Source organism: Mesoplodon mirus (assembly GCF_964341445.2).
Source record: "Mesoplodon mirus genome assembly, chromosome: 3".
NCBI classification, from domain to species: domain Eukaryota; kingdom Metazoa; phylum Chordata; class Mammalia; order Artiodactyla; family Ziphiidae; genus Mesoplodon; species Mesoplodon mirus.
This window is the reverse complement of record NC_138978.1, coordinates 77,614,292-77,633,750: the sequence shown is the minus strand read 5'-3', so window position 1 is coordinate 77,633,750 and position 19,459 is coordinate 77,614,292. Positions and strand designations below refer to the sequence as shown.

Here is a 19,459-nt window from a genome sequence, read left to right as displayed (position 1 = left end):
TGAACAGAGATGTAGCAAGCCCACTTTTTCAAGTTCTTAAAAACAAGTACTCAAATTGGAAATCAAACAAAGCATCAGAGCAATTAAAAAAATATTACACCATCATGAAGGAATATATATATAAAAATATTCTGTACTAGTAACAAGGCTTTTCAATCTATAACTCTTGGCAATTTTCTTCAGAAACAAATTATTATAAATACAAACCATAAAGTGAAAAAAAATGCTTTCTTCAGAAACAAAGAACCAATTTTAAAGCAGATCTATGCAGAAAATACCATTACTCCCATGAAAGCTAGCTGAAGATGGATGGATGTCCCCAAAATACAACAGAGTTTCTCTTTTCAGAGCTACAGTCTGCTCCTGAAGGGGCCATGATGCATGTCCGTTTCAAACAGTGCAGCATATCCCAGTGAAACCTTAATAAGGTCAAGTGGAGGACCCTCTACAAAAAAGGGTGTCGGCAATTCCATCCAAATAACACAAGCTCTAAGGAGCAGAGGAATTCAAGGGAGGCACAATCCCTTTCTCTTTCTCCCTCTCCCCAAGTTCTTGCTTTTGATCTTCCCACATCTGTAACTGAAAGATGCTCATACCATTCGATTCTTTTTTCAGGAATTTGGGAAAACAAACTATGAAGAAAATCCTCTTTGTGGGGAGGGCTGTCTAGTCTCATCAAAGATCATTCTATTTGACAAACTCCACAAGGTAAACCATCCTGTCCACATGTCCTCGCTCCTCCTGGCTGAGTTCAGGTCAGCCGATGGATTGCCTAGTCTATCCAATAGGATAACGTTTCATTTGATTGAAATTCTTTACATATACACATGTATGTATTCTGTTTACAAAGTTTCATCACATGAAACTAAATTATGTCATTATGTATTTTTTGAGGTTCAAGACCCCAATTTGACTATACTATGAAGAGTTGTTCTTTAAATGCTTTGTCTGCAGAGGTTTTACATGATACTCATAGATTTTCAGAGCAGGCCCCAATTTTAACTGAAGTCCTGTCAACACATCATTTCTTGTCATCAGTAGCAGGGATTTTCCATCAATTTCCTATAATGGAAGCAGAGGGTAAGGCTCAAGGATAATGAAGAAAGGTCAAAGGAAGAAGTCATATTGCTTTTCTCCACACTAAAAACATTATTTTTTTAATAGTGCCAAAAATGGAATCTTCTACTTTTATCTTCCACCTTTTACATTTATTTTGGAGTTAAATATAATCTATAGCTGATCTTATTTTCAAGATCACATCACAAATGTCACATTGTAAGAAACTGACAGCAAGCTTGGAGTATGTACCCTGAAGGATCAAAGATGCTGCTTCTGAAAGGAATAATGACACTTTCCACTTGTAAAATCTGTTGAAGTTTATGCAGAATTTTTGTCTAATTCCAAAACAAACCCTATAAATTAGGACAGGCAGGGATTGCCATCTTAATTTTATAGGTAAACCAAGGATCAAGGCAAGAAGTTAGCCTGCCCAAGAAGTTAGGAAAGGGTGGCACAGAATTTGAACTCCCATCTGCCTACAGCCAAAGCCGATGTTCTTTTCATAACTCACTTCTGTTTCTCTTGACACTTAGAAGTAAATATGTGTTGTCTAGATGGACCAATGGGGACCAGAGCCTTGGGTTTTCTGAAACCTTTTCAATTGTAACAATGGGCACCGGAAAAATGACTTACTCTCTGTGAACTTCTTTTCTCTCCTTTAAAAGGAGAACCATCCTGCCTCAACCTGAATATCAAGTCTCATGCTACCCCACTTCCTCTCGGTGGAGCCTCAAGATTCCAAAGAAGGTAGCGAGGGGCAGAGCTGTGCCCACCACAAATTCCCTCCCCTATTCTCCTTGCAGTCCACTCCCCACTCCTCTCAAGTACCCAACCAGGTAGGCTTCACTCCAGGTACCCTGGAGACTACAAAACTTTGGAATGAAATAAAAATGGGCTTCTTGTGAAAGAGATAAGGACCCCAAAAATAGAAAGTCTACAGTCTGAAAACCTTTGGAAAGGATGCACTGAGAAGAGTGCTGAATACCACCATTTTTTGTTATTGTTTGTTGTGGGGAGAATCTGAGCTGGTTCTTAGGAAACCTGGGTTCAAGAGATGGACCAGCTGCGCATGCTCAGTAAGCCTCGACACAGCTGTTCATGATTTTACCCACCTACCCCACTGATGGACAGACAAGGAGGCACTGTGTGCAACTGCAGCTACATAAAACTGTGACTCCCTCCTACACTGTCCCCAAGAGGGCCATTCCTCCAAAGTCTCTCATGTATTTTGCCAGGCTGTGAGGAAGATGTGCACTGAATGTCTGAGTATGTGGGAGATACAGCACCGGGCTAGGGGCTGAAGAAACATCCACTTTGTGACCTTAGGCAAGTCCCTTCCTCCTCTGTCTCTTCAGTTGATAATATAGGATATTGGGTTTTGACAGAATTTCATGAGATACCACCCTTGCAAGTGCTCCCTGAGCTTTGTGTTACACAATCACATGTCAGTATTCCTGGACAGACTGAAGCCCTCATTTTACAATTATTTAAGGACAAAGGAATTGACTTTTTAATCCTAAAGTATCTTTTTCTATTTAGGCAGCTAGTAACCCCAAAGACTGTCCATCAGTAAAACCTGCAAGTATGAGAGTTGGAGAGGAGCCCTGACACCTGGAAACCACTGCAGCAGCTCTGAAGGCATTGTGAGGTCACAGGAATCTGAATCGCAGGTTACATCAAAGCTCATGCTCTATCTTACACACTGAGATGAATAGTGATTCACTCGGGCTGCTTCAAAGAACAGCAAAGCCCTTCCTGCTCTCCATCTTTCCTTTGCTGTTGTTTGCTCATATTTAATTTACCACATATTTTAAACGGGGACCAGGAGGAGATGCCACTGCTTTCATTTCTATACAAGAAAACTTCCTTGACTAACTGCAAATGAATTTTTTTTACATCTTTGCTGGCAAAAAGTCCTTCTACAACTCAGCATTTCTGTCAAAAGCCAAGTACGTCTGTGAAAAATGCTGAAATTTGGATTTTATTTAAGACAAACTGGAAAATCATGTTTCATGCTCCAATTTGATTTTCCTTTGTTTGGTAGCTACACTGCCGTTCACCTCAGATGAGGGTTGGTAAAAGAAAGCTCCATCTGGAATTCCTCATTTAAAAAATTTTGAAATGAATATAATTCATATATACAACAAAACTTTCCTCTTAAACCATGACTATGGCAGCTCAGATGAATGGGAGTGGAGATGGCATAATGGAAATGGGAGCTTCCAGGTCAAACAAACTGCAGTCTGAACACTGTCTCCACAACTTATTGTGTGGCTCTGGGTAAGGGACTTAACTTCCCTGAGCCTCAGTTTCCAAACTTGTAAAATGGAAATAACCCCCTGAAGAATTTTGGAGGTTAAAAATGATTAATTCATATCAGGCACCTAGCACCGCGTCTGACATATAGGACGTTCTCAATGACTACTAAGTGGAAATGTGTAGGCTTTGAAAGAACTGGGATGTGTTCCAATTCCAAATCCATCTTCTGTTTCTTTTCTGGAAGTATGTCCCCTGCCTGAAAGCTACCCTTTGCCAGAGGGATGCAGGAATATTCTTGTTCAAGTTCAGAAAATTCACTGAGATTAAAAAAGTTCAAAGACTACATAAAAATGTGTCTCATAAAAATCACAAACATAGGAAAGTTCCTTGATTAAGAAAGCTAATCATTTGTTATGTAATTTCTAGAAAAGCTTGCAAGGCAAATGAAATCCAACTTTTGCCAGTCAGCATGGTATACTAGGATGCACGTGAGATTGGAAATCGGGAGACAGAGGTTCTAATGCAGACTCCATCAGTAACTTTCCACAAGGAACCACTCCTCTGGAGCCTGGTTTGTGTATAAATGAAGGAGTTGGAGTGTGAACAGATCCAGTTAAACAAACAAACAAAAAAGTTCCATGATTTTGCATTAACAATCCAAAATTCAAAACAAAAATATAATTCACATCTTAGGATTTTGTTTACATTTCTGTGTTAAGGGATAATTATTTGTTAGTTTCAGTGAAACTTTTTACATTGCTTCTGTCTTCTGTCTTCATGTTAGAATAACCAAGTGCCTGCTGGGCAATAATACTCAAAATGCTTGCATACTTAAGTTCCCACAAGTACTCATGCATGGAAGTAAGGTTTAGAGATGACAGGTGTAAATTTCCAATGACGCCAAGACCCTAGATCTAAAAATAAATGAGTAGAATCCATAGATGTCATAGCTCAGTAGATAAACATGTGTTTCAGAGTAAGACACTATCTTATTGCTTATTAGGCGGGGCCTGGGGCAAGTTACTTAATCTCTCTAAACCTCATTTCCTTATCTATATGGGGGTGGGGGGGAAGTAGTTACTGTATCTCACTGCTGAAAAGATCACTGAGATAACACATGAAGTAGAATTCCTTAATTCTACTGAGCAGTCGATAAATCCTAGCTATTTTTAAAAGTATATTTAAAAAATCTTAACCCATTTACTTTTCACTCTTTCTCTGACAACTTTATACATAGGTGACTCTTTCAGTTAAGCTTAATTATGATATGGTCTATTGGAAATGGGGAGAAAGAAGAGGTGGGGAGAGAAGAAGCAAAGAGAAAGAGGCTAGGAAGAGAAAAAGGGCCATCAAGAAAGAGGCAATGGATAATAACAAGGTAGGTCAGGAAAGAGAAGTCAGGAAGAGGAGTCAGTGGGATTTATAATGGTAGGGCCCTGCAAATGTCTCAGAAGGCCATATCTGTGGTGGTCTCTACTGTCCCAGATAGAGTACAGGAGAAAAGAAGGCTCAATTTAGAATCAGAAGACTTGGGCTGGAAGCCAAACTCTGCTGCTTCCTAGTTCCTATGGAGCATCTGGCCCATTATTCCCTCCTTCTGTGAAATGAGAAATTTGTATTAAGCTGACCCCTGTCCATTCCAGTTCAACACACTCTCAGATTCCAATTCTGTCTTTGATAAGCATCAGACTCACCAGCCTCACAGCAAAGTCTCCCCATGGAAGAAGACGGCAGCAACTCCTTACCAGTGGCATGGAGGAATCTGATGAAACAGGCGTTCTTTTCCCACTTCAGTCTTCTGCCTCACATATTCTAGAACTTTCTTTATAACAACCTCCTTGCCATTCACTATCTGGATACAAGTGGTGACCAGTTTGAAGTTTCCCATTCCACTGCTTATAAAAGGTACAAATGTCACAGAGGAAGGGGAATTTTGTCCAGAGCCCAGGGATACAAAAGTGGAAAATCCTGTGTCCAGTATGGGGGTCACATAAAAGAAGGAGAAGTGGAACCTCCTGGCCCTACCCACACGGCCACTGGGAAAACAGTCTCCTGAGAAGGGCTCTTTATCTTCAAAGACATTTTGAAAGCCACAGTGTGGCCTCTCAAACCACAGTTCCTCCTTCAAATAGTCCTGTCTCTGCCATCTCCTCTGTTTTCCCTTTTGATGCAATTCCTTCTGGACTTGTCATAGTTGTTGTGTTTCTCAGCATCAGACAAGACTGCATAGGTCTCTGCTACTTGATTGAACTTCTCCTTAGCTGCCTCCTGGTTTTCTGGGTTCTTGTATGGGTGGACCCCAAGAGCTAACTGGTGATAAGCCTTCTTAATATCAGAGGAGGAAGCATTTTGTGGTATCCCCAGTACTTTGTAGTAACTCACCATGTTTCTTTAAAGGACTTTTCCTCACCAAGACACAGAGTTTATTTTCTGAAGAATTTCCAGGTAACTTCAGAAAGGAAGATGGTGGACTATTCAAGTCTACAACAAGACCTTTTGAATCGTATCACATGATTCTTGGGACAAAGGCTATTCTGGGGAAGAAATTCCTATTTGGGGCTGGTATCCTCTACAATGTCCCCACCCCTTCCCTGACCTCTGCAGCTCATTGTGGGTGGAGTGACTACGAGCTCAACACTATCAGCCAATGACTATCAGCTGATGCTGTGCTTGCCTTGTAATCCTATTGGTGGAAAATTTGGGGTGGATAATATACATCTTGGAGGACAGAAACTATCTGTGTGGCTCAAAAAGAAGTCTTTACCTCATTTGTTAAAGTAACAATCGGAAGCAACATGGGTCTTGCATTTATATCAGACACAAAATCCATTTCTGCTCATTATGTGGGCTCATGCCTTCAGTAATGTAATGGGTATCTCCCTGTGGATATCTGCTGCAGGCACGAAATGGGTGATAAAGGGGCTCTATTCCAAAAAATCACGTACACATTTCTGATGAAGGAAAGAGATTGAAACTCATGTCATCAAATGAGGAAACTAGGTTACAGAGAATTCTGCCTAGATAAGAAAGAAAGAATAGATTGAAGGAACAGAATTAGAAGTGAAGGCTTCCCATGTATGGTCAGATAAGGCTCCTTCACTTCAGTTGAAATCTTAAAGTTAGTCTTCTTGAAATTTATCTGTGGACTTAAAGATAGAACTAAGTAGCAGTGTCGCATCAGCCAATGCTTTAAAGAATGGCTTTAAAGCTCAAGTGTAGCAAGGCTGCTCTTTTTCCAGGACACACAACTACACATTTCCCAGACTTCCTTGCAGTTCGGTGTGGCTGTGTGACCACACTGTGGCCAACAATCAACATGTGAAGGGATGACGCGCACCTCTCTCCAGCCTGGCCCATGAAACGACCATGTGTGTTCCTTCTTGTGCTTTATCCTTACACCAACTGGATGTCAGTGCCCAAGTGATCTTGAAAGCATACAGCTGAAGATGACAGAGCTCCCATCAGCCTGGGACCTTGAATTACAGTGGAGCAGAACACCTCCACCAACAACCTTGGACTATTTATATTAAGAAACTTCTACTATAGTTAGGCCATTGTATCTATTTTCATCCACTTGTGACAGCAGTTGATGTCTACTCTAATACACCAACCATTTCTACAACTTCACCTTCCCCATTAGAACCTAATCTTATAATGTCATCAACCAGAAGAGTCCCACCTCTGCCACATTGGAAGTCCAATATCCTAGTCTATCTCTCACTCCTCCCTCCCATTATACCCACTTTTTCATTTCAACTCCTCTTTCTCCAGGGTAATGAGTCCCCTGCAGACTCCTCTTTTGTATCAAATCTGCACCCACTGGTTGGCCCTTGGAACCATTCTTTTACATGCCCTCTCGTATCACCCTCTTAGGCTAGTAGCCCTCCACTGTGCCCATGCCATAAACACTCCATCCAGGAGCAGTTTAGCAATCAATCCAGCTTCTCTGATTCCTATACCTGATGAAGTGGGGGAAAAAAATCAAGAAACCAAGAAGATGAACACTAAACGTGCAGGGTACCAGTCTCGGCTGGGTCAGGAGACTATATCAACAGTTCTTGTGTTTACCATTGCTCAGCTCTCTCTCCCATTCCCCTAGGTCATTCTTAACCTTCACTGCTCTCCTCTAGTTCCTTAGTAAACTTCTACCTATCCTGTCCACTCCAAGCAGAGGAGCTTGCCTCTTGGTTAGCAAAGAATATAGAAACTGTCAGGAACTCCCTGAATGTCCCTTAGGACAAGGGCCATCTCAGCTGTATCCACACACATCCTTACCTATGCTCCCAGAGCACAGGAAGGACAGAGGAAGATGTCCCTGTCTTGCTCAGAACTAATCCCCAATATATTTTTTTATATTGACCAAATTGAGTCTTCATGTATATTACCTGACATTACATTTTATTGCAATAAAAAATATATAACATAAAATAGGCCATTTTAACTATTTGTAAGTGTACAATTCAGTGGCATTAGTGATATTCACAATGTTGTACAATTGTTGCCACTGTTTTTTAAACTCTTCCATCATGAAACAGAAACCCCATGAAGCAATAACTCCCTCCTCTCCACTAGCCCTTGATAACCTCTAATCTGCTTTGTGTCTCTATGAATTTGCCTATTTTAGATATCTCATATAAATGGAATCATACAATATTTGACTGGCTTATTTCACTGAGCATAATACTTCCAAGGTTCATCTATCTTGTGGCTTGTATCAGAACTTCATTCCTTCTTATGGCTGAATAATATTCCATTGCATGTTAGGTACCACATTTTACTTATCCATTCATCTGTTCATGGATACTTGGGTTGTTTCCACCTTTTGGTTATTGTGAATAATGCTACAATGAACATTTGTGTACAAGTATCTGTTTGAGTCCCTCTTTTCAATTCTTTTGTGTGGAATTGCTGGGTCATATGGTAATTTTATGCTTAACCTTTTGAAGAACTGCCAAATAGTTTTCTATAGCGGCCACACCATTTTATATCCCTACCAGCAATGTATGAGGGTTCAAATTTCTCCATATCCTTGCCTCTCCACACTCTTTTGATCTCATCCACTTCCTTGTCCTCAGGGATTTTGCTTCACTGAACTGTTCTCAATTTCATTCAATTTTAACGTGTCCAATTCTTCTGGCTACTTTCCTGCATGTAAATAAGTTTGAGCATCTCCTCTCTTAGAAAAGAGCTCCCATGTCTTCACGACCCTCCTGCTGCTGGTGCTCCCTCCACTTGCCTCCCACTCACTCCTCAACTTGGAGGAAACAGTCCTCCACGTTCCAGTCCACCCCCAGCTCCAGTGAAACTCCACTGTCATTGGCAGACCCCATTGGGCTTCACCTTTTTGAGGTATTTGACCTTGTTGATCATTTCACTTTTTTTGAAACTCTTCCCCTCATTGGTTTCTAGACAACTTTTCACACTGAGTATTTCTCAGATGCTTTTGCCAGTTCCCTTTCTTCTCCTAACAATTGAAACCTGGGTGCTCCCTAGGGTGCTGTCCTTGGCCTTTTTCTTTTCCCCTTTTAAATGCCTGTCTCTTCCTCACCCCTTCCTATGACTGCTGATGACTCTCATGTCTCTCTTTCTAGGCCTTGCCCTTCCCCTGAGCTCTCTTCTAGATATATCCACTAGATGCCTACATGCCCTCAAACTGAACGTGCCCCAAACTGTACTCAGTCCATCTGTCTTAAAACTGACCTCTCGGGGCTTCCTTAGTGATGCAGTGGTTGAGAGTCTGCCTGCTAGTGCAGAGGACATGGGTTCGATCCCTGGTCTGGGAGGATCCCACATGCCGTGGAGCAACTAGGCCCGTGAGCCACAACTACTGAGCCTGCACGTCTGGAGCGTGTGCTCCGCAACAAGAGAGGCCACTATAGTGAGAGGCCCATGCACCACGATGAAGAGTGGCCCCTGCTTGCCACAACTAGAGAAAGCCCTCACACAGAAATGAAGACCCAACACAGCCAAAAATAAATAAATAAATAAATAAATAAATAAATGAATAAATAAATAAATAAATAAATAAATTTAAAAACAGAACAAAACAAAACTGACCTCTCACTAAAGTCCTGGTTAATGACACTTCTTTGCAACTAACAAATCCAGACATCTAACAGTCGTCACCCAAGCCTCCTCCCTCTCCCACTCTGAGCAGTGAGCTCAGTCCTGGGGCTAAGGCAGAGAACTGAGACAGGACAAATCTTCACCCTCCATTGCCAATGATCCACTAAATTCTCTTGACCATCTTCCCCAGACTTTCTAATCCATCTCTTCCTTTCCATCCCCCATCCCCAATGGAATGATTATATCAGCTTCCCTGCCTTCTGTCTCCTTGTCTTCCAAGCCACTCCACATTGTCACCAGACTGATCTTTCAGAAACACAAATCTCATCCTGGCACTCCCCACTCAATATCCTTCAGTGGTTTCCTAGTTCCTCTCACCCAAACAGATTATATTTATCCGGACCCCTGTTTATCTTTCAGTCTTATCCTTAGGCATTCCCTGCTCCGCACCTCTTATGCCAAGGTACTGGGAGTTCTCAAGATAAATCATGTTTTTTCATGCCCCCATGCCTTTGTATCTAATCCTCCTTCTGCCCAGAATCTTCCGTGCTTCCTTCAAACAACTCTCATACCTACAATAGTTTCAGGTGGCCTTATTAAAATAATACTTGTAATAATGATCATTAATTTACTTTAATAGTTTCATTTATTTATTTTATTGTTGGCTGCATTGGGTCTTTGTTGCTGCGCACGGGCTTTTCTTTAGTTGCGGCGAGCGGGGGCTACTCTTTGTTGCGGTGCGCAGGCTTCTCACTGCAGTGGCTTCTCTTATTGCAGAGCACAGCCTCTAGGCACACGGGCTCAGTAGTTGTGGCTCGCGGGCTCTAGAGAGCAGGCTCAGTAGTTGTGGCACACGGGCTTTGTTGCTCCACCGCATGTGGGATCTTCCCGGACCAGGGCTCGAACCCATGTCCCCTGCATTGGCAGGTGGACTCCTAACCACTGTGCCACTAGGGAAGCCCCAACTTTAATAGTTTTATATTTATTTTCATAAGTGTTAGAAAAAGCTGTAACAGCTATGGAAACAATTGAACAAGTGAATAAGCCAAAAAAGCACCAGGTACCTGGCTATCTTATAATGTCTTATAACTTCTCATTTCAAATGAATGATTTAAACAACAATTTGGGGGTTTGGTCTATAGAAATCTATTCTATTTCAATCAAAAAAATTCAAAAGGTTCTTTCCTTATCAGTTTTGCTTCCATTCTCTTTGCTGTTTTCTTATTGCTAGCATTACCCATTTGTTTTTTAACTCTTTTCTAAATTTTTGTGGGCTGAAAGGACACATCAGCAGAGTCTAAGGTGCCACTTCCCCTGTTCATTATGCCACAAAATATTTTAAGCATTTCAGAAGCCTTCGACTGTTAAGAAATATCAGGTGTCAAAGCACCTCATATATTTCCAGTACTTGGTATTATAATATGCTGAAAAGGTAATAAAAGTTATGGTCAATTTGTGGGATTTTAACTGGTCTAATTCAGAGCTGGATTTATTTATTTATTTATTTGTTTGTTTATTTATTTATTTTTGGCTGCATTGGGTCTTCGTTGCTGTGTGCGGGCTCTCTCTAGTTGCGGCGAGCAGGCTTCTCATTGTCAAGGTGGCTTCTCTTGTTGCAGAGCACGGGCTCTAGGCGCGCAGGCTTCAGTACTTGTAGCTGTGGCACGTGAGCTCAGTAGTTGTGGCTCACGGACTCTAGAGCACAGGCTCAGTAGTTGTGGTGCACGGGCTTAGTTGCTCCATGGCACGTGGGATCTTCCCAGACCAGGGCTCGAACCTGTGTCCCCTGCATTGGCAGGCAGATTCTTAACCACTGCTCCACCAAGGAAGTCCCAGAGCTGGATTTACCATGAAGTTAATGAAGCTTAATTTTTGCCTTAGCAATTTTGTATCATGATTTTGTACTTTTATTCCAAAGGAGAGCTCTTAGAATTGTATGATTTTAATCTCCCTCTCTCCCCCAACCTCTGCAAACCTGGATTTGTCCCAGGTCTAATTAGAAGTATCCACCTAGAATCACTACAGTTGAAGTCCATCCAATCACAACTTAGGACACATGCTCGTGGTTGCTCTGATTGGCCTTCCCACTTTACTACTCCATTTGAGGAAGTTAGTGTTACTTGGCAATTTGTAACAATAAAATATTTTATTTATAGTTATTAAGTCAGTGGCCCCAGAAATGTATCAAAAGTTAGCAATAAGCCATCTGAAAAGAAATGTCAGTCTTGGAATTTCAGGCAAACAGCTTAAACAACCAGTTGGACATTTCAGAGTAAAATACTGTTCTTATTCATGTGGTTTAGGGGAAGTGAGGTGATATGGAGTAAAATTAATTTGTCACCATGAGTTGCATATTATTTTGTCATGATACTCTGAGAAAAAAATTCTCAGTGATTCATATTGTTCTAGAAACAGATGCACTGATGTCACTCACTTGTGATTTTGAGGATCTGAACAATATGAATTATGTGACCTTGACTGAATGGCCCCTTTCCATGTCCATCTTATTCACATACATTCTGAGTGAATGAGTCAGATAGTGAAGAAATGAAGTGATTACCCTACAATGGGCACAGTCTTTGCGACCTGCAGTTAGGGTCCAGTTGGAGTGGTGAAGTTGCTGTGATGGACTTAACTGGCAACTAAAAGCCTTGTCAATAGAGATGGCTTTTCAGTTAACCTTCAGAGTTTAACAAAATAAACCTTATCCTAAATGTTCTGTGTGAGGAAGGTGGAGATGCTTTTGAACGAGTTAGTCAAAAGGTTCTTTCTTAAAAACTAAACTCTTAGGAGAGTAAAATTCCTGAGGTATCTTTGACTCTTGGAAACCTGGCAACCCACATCATCCCTGGGCAAGTGCCAATTTTTTATCATCTAGTTGTGAAAATTCAACAGTGTATATACAGCATCTCAAGGGGTTTTGCGCCCTGTGTTGTGCATTGAAAGCTAACTTCATGAGGGCCAGTTTCAAGGTAACACTTGACTCTTAAAGCAGGAACTTGAGCAATATTCTGCTTGTTTAACTCAACATTCATCATAGAAATCTGAGTCCTAGAAAGGCAAACTCTGCAGGGTCATCTAATGACCATGAGTCAATCAGGAGAAATGAAACCAGGAGTCATGATTCTCACTCATGCCTTTCACCGCGGCCTAAGAGGTCTGTCTGCTGGAAGATACTTGGGAAAATAGCCACCATGGTGTCTGTGGGAGAGAGAGATAGTACTGACAATGCTGGAATCACTGCCTTCTCTAGGAAGGGATCCCACTGCCTCCTGCTCTTATGGGCCAGTGAGTCCTCTGGGGCACCACATTAATGAGGCCAGTGGGCCAAGGGACAGCGTCATCACTAGCCATGACAGAATGGCCAGAGCAGGAATACAACCCCAGACACACACACTGTTGACACTGAATCATTGGTGCAGGGGTGGGGAGGGAGCTGGGCAGGGGCCTAGGCCTTCCTTCTTTTTTTTTTAAAATAAATTTATTTATTTATTTTTGGCTGAGTTGGGTGTTCATTGCTGCGCACAGGCTTTCTCTAGTTGTGGTGAGTGGGGGCTACTCTTCATTGCGGTGCATGGACTTCTCATTGCAGTGGCTTCTCTTGTTGAGAAGCATGGGCTCTGGGTGTGTGGGCTTCAGTACTTGTGGCACGTGGGCTCAGTAGTTGTGGCACACGGGCTTAGTTGTTCTGCAGCATGTGGGATCTTCCTGGACCAGGGCTCGAACCCATGTCCCCTGCATTGGCAGGCAGATTCTTAACCACTGTGCCACCAGGGAAGTCCCTGGGCCTTCCCTCTTGATAAGTCTTTTGGTTTGCACCTGTGGCTCACACAGAGGCTCAAAAGAGGTTGGCCAGAAGAAAACCTGATGGAGATAATTGCACTAGTGGGAAACTTAATGGAGATAATTGTTAGGTGTCAGTGTGCCTGCATAGAGAAAAGGAGGTTATACAAAGATCCCCCAGTTAATTCAGCTGCCCCTCCATACCACAGGAACATGGGACACTCCTGCACTTAGGACAAACCTCGCTCAATGGCCTGACATCTTCCAAGGGAACGCGTTGCTAGAAATCCACCTGAGTCTGGTTGCTACAACAAGAGAATATCCAGTAATGTACTGTGAGACCATACCAAGAAGACAGACACTCTCCTGAAAGTTGGCACATGGGATGGTGGACACGTCCAGCGTCAGTGTTAGTGTCTTAGTCAGCTTAGGCTGCTATAACAAGACCCCATGTATTAGGTAGCTTAAACAACAGAAATTTATTACTCACATTCTGGAGGCTGGAAGTCCAAGATCACAGTGCCAACATGTGGCTCTTGGTAGGGCCCTCTTCCTACCATGCAGATGGCTGCCTTTGTGCTATATCCTCACATGGCACAGAGGGAAAGAGAAGCTCTCTGGTCACTTCTTTTCAGAGCACTAATCCCATCATGAGAGTTCCAGCCTCACGACCTCATCTATCTCCCAAAGGCCCCAAACACCATCACACTGGGAGTTAGGGCTTTAACTTTAACGTGAATTTTGGGGGGACACAAATATTACATCCATAACAGCCAAGAAATTAAGCTCTCACATCAACTGAGACATGCTACCCTTGGCAACCCTTTCTGAACCTGCCCTTTTCTAAGGTGGTTTAGGGGATGTTCACATCCCTGCCATGCTTCCATCAGATGGCAAGGCAAAGCCTCCCCTAAGGAGATTTCAGGACGTGACCATTCTTATTGTTTCTCAGCTGCTGTGACCTAGAAGATGTGCCTAAAAGGGACATGTGTTTGGCCTGGGGGTGGCCTGCAGTCTTCCCATCTGGGATGATTGGTGAGTGACAGCTGACTGCTTCAGGTTCATTGCCGGGAAGATCCTTGGAGGTGAAACACTGAAGGCCTCTGAATCATGAAATGGAAGAGGTAGGTTAACATAGTAGAGGACCCTGATCCTCAGTCCTCATGAAAATCATAGCAGCTGCTTGTCATATCAGCCTGAGCCTGGCCAGTGGTTCCCTCCTTGCCCTCTACCTCCTTTAATGAGAAGAGGAAAGACAATGAGAATTTCAAAGCAGGAGGAAGATTTGAATCACTTCCAGAGAATAATTCAAGGCAGACTCTTTTCCCCGCCCAATTACCTTTCCACAAGAATGAAGAACTTGAGCTTGTAGACGATGCTTGCAAAATTCCAGTCCCCTGGGAATTCATTTCTCAGGCTCCAGAGTTGGAGAAGCAAGATGGTGCTCCTTTCCTCCCTTGAAGGACTTCTGAATGAGATGCTTTGGGAAACTGTGTTTCCTTTTGCCTCCCACTGTCACTGGTGCCAGAGTGAAGTCATCCTTGGGAGAAAGGGCCTGCTCCTGGGCCGAGCTCAGAGCTGGCCAGTTCCATTCCAGAATCTGGAAGGCCCAAAGAACATCCCCACCCCCAATCTGGGACATCTTCCCCAGAGGAGTCTGAGCAAAAGCTCATTCTGAAAAATGCTTTTGGACAGCAGGGAATCTGGCCAAGAGACCTTTTAGCTAAGTCCATTTTTTTGTTAACCTTTCACAGTATTCTTTAAATTTAATTTTAGAAGTGAGTTAACTCAACTACAATGACACAAATGGACACTATATCAGTAAACCAAAATAAAATATGTTCCAGCTGATTAGCCTTCCACTTTCCAACCTGAGCTACTTCCCCCCACAATTTTATTACAAAAATTTTCAAACATAAAGTCGTAAGAATATTATAGGGAACACCCATACTCCCACCACCTAGATTCTACAATGAACATTTTCCATACTTACTTTATCATATGTCTATCCAACTACTCATCCCTCTAGCCAACTATCAATCCATATTTTGATGCATTTCCAAGTAAGTTGCGAAATCAGTATACTTCTCCCCTGAATACTTCAGTTTGCATACCATTATTGTTTTATTTTTTTACAGTTCTTTTCATTTTGAGGAAAAATTTATTGGCTATGTAATACACAAATCTGAATTGTTTGCATATACCTGTGCATATGTGGTGACCAACGCATATACCCATAACACAAACCCTTATCAAGACACAAAACACTACCATCACTCAGAATGTTCCCTCATGCTCCTTCCCTGTCATTCCCCTCTCCCACCTATCCAGAGGCAACCACTGATTTTTTTCTACCATTAGTGCATTTTCCTGTTCTCATCCTTTAACTAACTGGAACTGCTGTGGTCTATTTGTGTCCCCCCAAAATTCATATGTTGAAACTAACCCCCAATGGGTCTTAGGGATATTAGTAATGGTATTAAGAGGTGGGCCCTTTGGGAGGCAATTAGATCATGAGGGCAGAGGCCTCATGAATATTTGTGCCTTCATAAAAGCAGCCCCAGAGACCTCTCTCATCCCTTCCTCCATGTGAGGACACAGTGAAATGACAGCTGTCTCAGAAGCGGGTCCTCACCAGATACCCAATCTGATAGTGCCTTGATCTTAGACTCCCTACCTGCAAAATCATGAGAAATAAATGTTTGTTGTTTATAAGCCACACAGTTTATGGTATTTTTGTTATAGCAGCCTGCATGGACTAAGACAGAAACCATTCAGAATGAGCTCTTTTATGTAAGGCTTCTTTCACTTAGCATAATGTTTTGAGACTCATCCAAACTGTTGTATATATCAGTACTTCATTTTTCTTTATTCCATTGTATGACTAGACCAGAGTTTGTGTATTCACTTTCCTATTGATGGACACTTAGGCTTCTGGTTTTGGACTATTATGAATAAAGCTATTTGAACAATGTTGTACCAATCTTTGGTGGACATATGCTTTCATTTCCCTTGGGTAAATACTCAGGAATGAAGTTATTGATCATGGGGTAGATGTATGAGTGTTTATTTTACACTCCCACCAACAATGTAGGACAGTGCGGTTGCTCTACATCCTCATGAACATTTGCAATCAGTCTTTCTAATTTTAGCTATCCTGGTGTGTGTGAAGTGATTTAAGCTGTTATTCTGGCAAATTTTCCAAATTAACAAGAGACACATATGCATAGGGATAAGGTTGAAGGAAATACTGATTGAAGGGAATCTAGAGATTGGAATATATGATATTAGAAAAGTGCACTTATCCAAACCCAGCTTGAGAGAGTAAGAAATGGCTAAAGGGATGTGCAAGAAGCAGCTAAACACATTGCTCACTTTATAATTCTCTCAATTATATTACAACATTAGAGAAGTAAACGTAATGCTTAGAAGACTGCAGACTTCATTGATAGGGAGATGGGAACTCTGTGTTTTCCTACAGAGCTGGTCTGTAGTACACGTGGACCACGTGTACCCCGATTTGCTTCCTCATGGTCAAAGCCCTTTGAGCACCATCTCTACACAGCTGGCCCAGCCTGGAAAATGGAATCGGGACTCACCCAGACAATTGGGAAGGACCCCCTGCTCCTCCTTCCCTCTCTCCAGTACCAACCCTGGACCTGAGCGAGGGAATTAACTTTTGGGGGCATCAACGTTGGGCCAGCACCTATCCTAGGCACTGTGCCTTTGCTGTCCTTTAATCCTCACGGCACTACCCTACCAAGTTAGGCATTGAGAGCCTCCTTTTACAGATGTGAAACCAAGACTCAGAGAGTCATAGTAACTTATCTGGGGTCACATAGAGTTACAAGAACCAGGATCTGAGTCTATCTGAGTCTAGTGTCCTCTTTCCACTAGACTTTGCTCAGCACCCAGCAAGCAAACTGGAGGAGACTTGATTAACAGCTCAGGTGGTGTCAAGCCCAGGAGCAGACGAGGCTGCATGTCTCTCAGCCAGATTGGTCCCTGCTTTTTCTCTCTTTTCTGCTTTCTAGTGTGTTTGTGTGGAAGGTAGAGCTGTGCCGTCTTTCAGAAGATGCAGATGTTGAGGAGACTGAGACCTCCTCTCTGCAGCTGCGACTGTGTCTCCTCTCCTCTCGGGCTTGGGCTTTTCTCTTGCAGGAAGGACTCATTAGCTTGTCACTCCCGTCCTCCCCTCCCCCACCCACTCAGTTTCTCAGGGGCTGGGATGATCGGGAGCCTCACTCATCCTTTACCGCTCTCTGTTCCTCTTCCTCTCACTCCCTTCTGCCCACTGTGGGAGAGGGAGGTGATCTTGTTCATCATGTGTTTCTCTAGACCGAGTTACCTGTTCCTGAAACGCACTAGCTTGCTCTTCGAATCCTGCGGTTCGGAAATAATTGACGACATCCATCACGGCCCAGTCTGCAGGATCGGGTGGCCTCCCGTTCTCCATGGAACTGCAAAATAACAATCAAGATGGCTGTCAGGGCAGAACATGCAAGCGTGTGTGGCTAGGCTCTCCACTCAGCCTCCCAGGGGCAGGCCTGGGCCAGCTCACTGCAACCAGAGGCCCAGATCTCAGTGTATCTGCCTCAGGATCAGAATCACTTGTGCGTTTCTTGGGCTCAGAAGATCACTGCTCTCACTGGCTCAGTCACTCCTTTCTCTATGAACCTTTAATATAAAGTATTTCCTCATGTATTGTTTTTTCATCCAGAGACATTAAGAGTGGTCCAGTGATTTCTGGCGGCCCACAGTATGGTATTCATACCCCTGAGCTAAGAATACCAGGCCTCTTACAATGTGGCCCCAACATGTCATCACTTTTCCCATCCCCAACCCCAGACATCCAGGGCTAAAGCCATTCCCCAACACACCATGCCCTTCACATGCTGTTCCAGCCACTGAATTTACCTCCGACAAAATCCTACCCTTCCTACCAGTTCAAATGCCACCATCTCTGTGAGGCATTTTCTGGCTGCACCCGGGTAAGTGTTTCAGTTATAACATCCTCTGAGTTCAAGACCTCCATTCTAACTCCCAGTGCAGCATTTTTCCCACTGGATTATACTCTGCTTATTAGACAGTCTCTAGAATTTCTATGGAGATGTGGGCTGAAGAGGTACATTTGGACCTGGACCATTTCTCACTTTATTATCCCTTGTGTCAAGTACGTAGTTAGGAATTCAATCAATGTTCAGATGACTAGATGTTGATCAAGCATTAGTTTGAGAGGGTCTCTGGGTAACCTCCTCAATGGATTTAGAGAGGAGTGGAGGAAAGGTGGAAGAGAGAAAGAGTGGCAAGGACCTGCAGTTACTGTGACTCTTATTTCTGTGTTTCAAGAGTATTTGTCTAGATTTCTCTATGCCTCATCCCCAGTGATTCTTCCAGAGTGTATATCCCATCACATTGTCCCCCTGCTTCCAATCCTTCAAAGACTTCTTCCCATTGCCCTTTGGATAAATTCCAAATAGTTTCACTTGGTTCAGGAGGTCCTTCAGGACAAAGCCCCCTCCTAGCCCTCCAGCTGGGAATATATTGGTGAGTAAAACAGAAGGGTCATTACTCTTGTGAATACACAGCACTGTTGGGGTAGACACTGATCGGTAATCATACGACTAAATGTACAGCCACACAATGTAGCTGAAGGATAGGCACTCTGTACTATGGCAGTTTGAGGGGCTAGGAGAGGCTTTCTTGTGGAAGTTTCTTTTGAGGTAACGTCTAGAGAGCAGCCAGAAGGTTAACCATATAAAGAAGTCAGCTGAAGATTATTCCAGGCTCTGTAGCAGGAATATACAGCCCAGGGAGCCATGCTGGTGTTGGAGGCCACATCAAGGATTCTGGGTTTTTGTCTACGAGCAATGGGACTTATTGAATGGTCTGATGTAATGGGTGTGACCTGATCTGACTCACATTTCTAAAAAGAGGGTATTGGAGAGGAGCCAGAGGAGAAGAAGGGACCAAGCAAGAGATCATGGTGACTGAGACTATGGTGGAAAAGGAGAGAAGCATGTGGATTTCAAAAATATTTAACCAATAGAATCAGCATGATGTAGTGGTGGACTAGACATGAGAACAAAGGAGATCGAAGTGTCCTGGAACTGGATGGATGGTGGTAACTGCACTTAGACTGCATCCCCAGGTTTGGTTGGACACACTGAATGTGGGGTACCATCTATATCGAAGTTGAGATTTAATGTGGAACATGGGTCTGGAGCTCAAAGCAGACGGGTGGGCTAGAGGTACACAGTGGGGCGCCAGAAGCATTTAGATGGCATGTGAA

At 43.0% G+C, this 19,459-nt stretch overlaps 1 protein-coding gene across 3 annotated transcripts in view; it reads right to left on the bottom strand.

Moving 5' to 3' along the window:
* Positions 1 to 844: 844 nt before the first annotated feature.
* The window catches only part of SAMD13 (sterile alpha motif domain containing 13), a 45,969-nt gene continuing 27,354 nt past the window's right edge, over positions 845 to 19,459 (bottom strand). For all 3 annotated transcript variants that reach the window (XM_082612930.1, XM_082612932.1, XM_082612931.1), the window contains 2 exons: positions 17,516 to 17,627; positions 845 to 1,062 (listed from right to left, as the gene is read on the bottom strand). In XM_082612930.1, the coding sequence (XP_082469056.1) occupies positions 919 to 1,062; positions 17,516 to 17,627 (256 nt within the window). In that variant the 3' untranslated portion in view covers positions 845 to 918. The remainder of the gene's footprint in view (positions 1,063 to 17,515; positions 17,628 to 19,459) is intronic.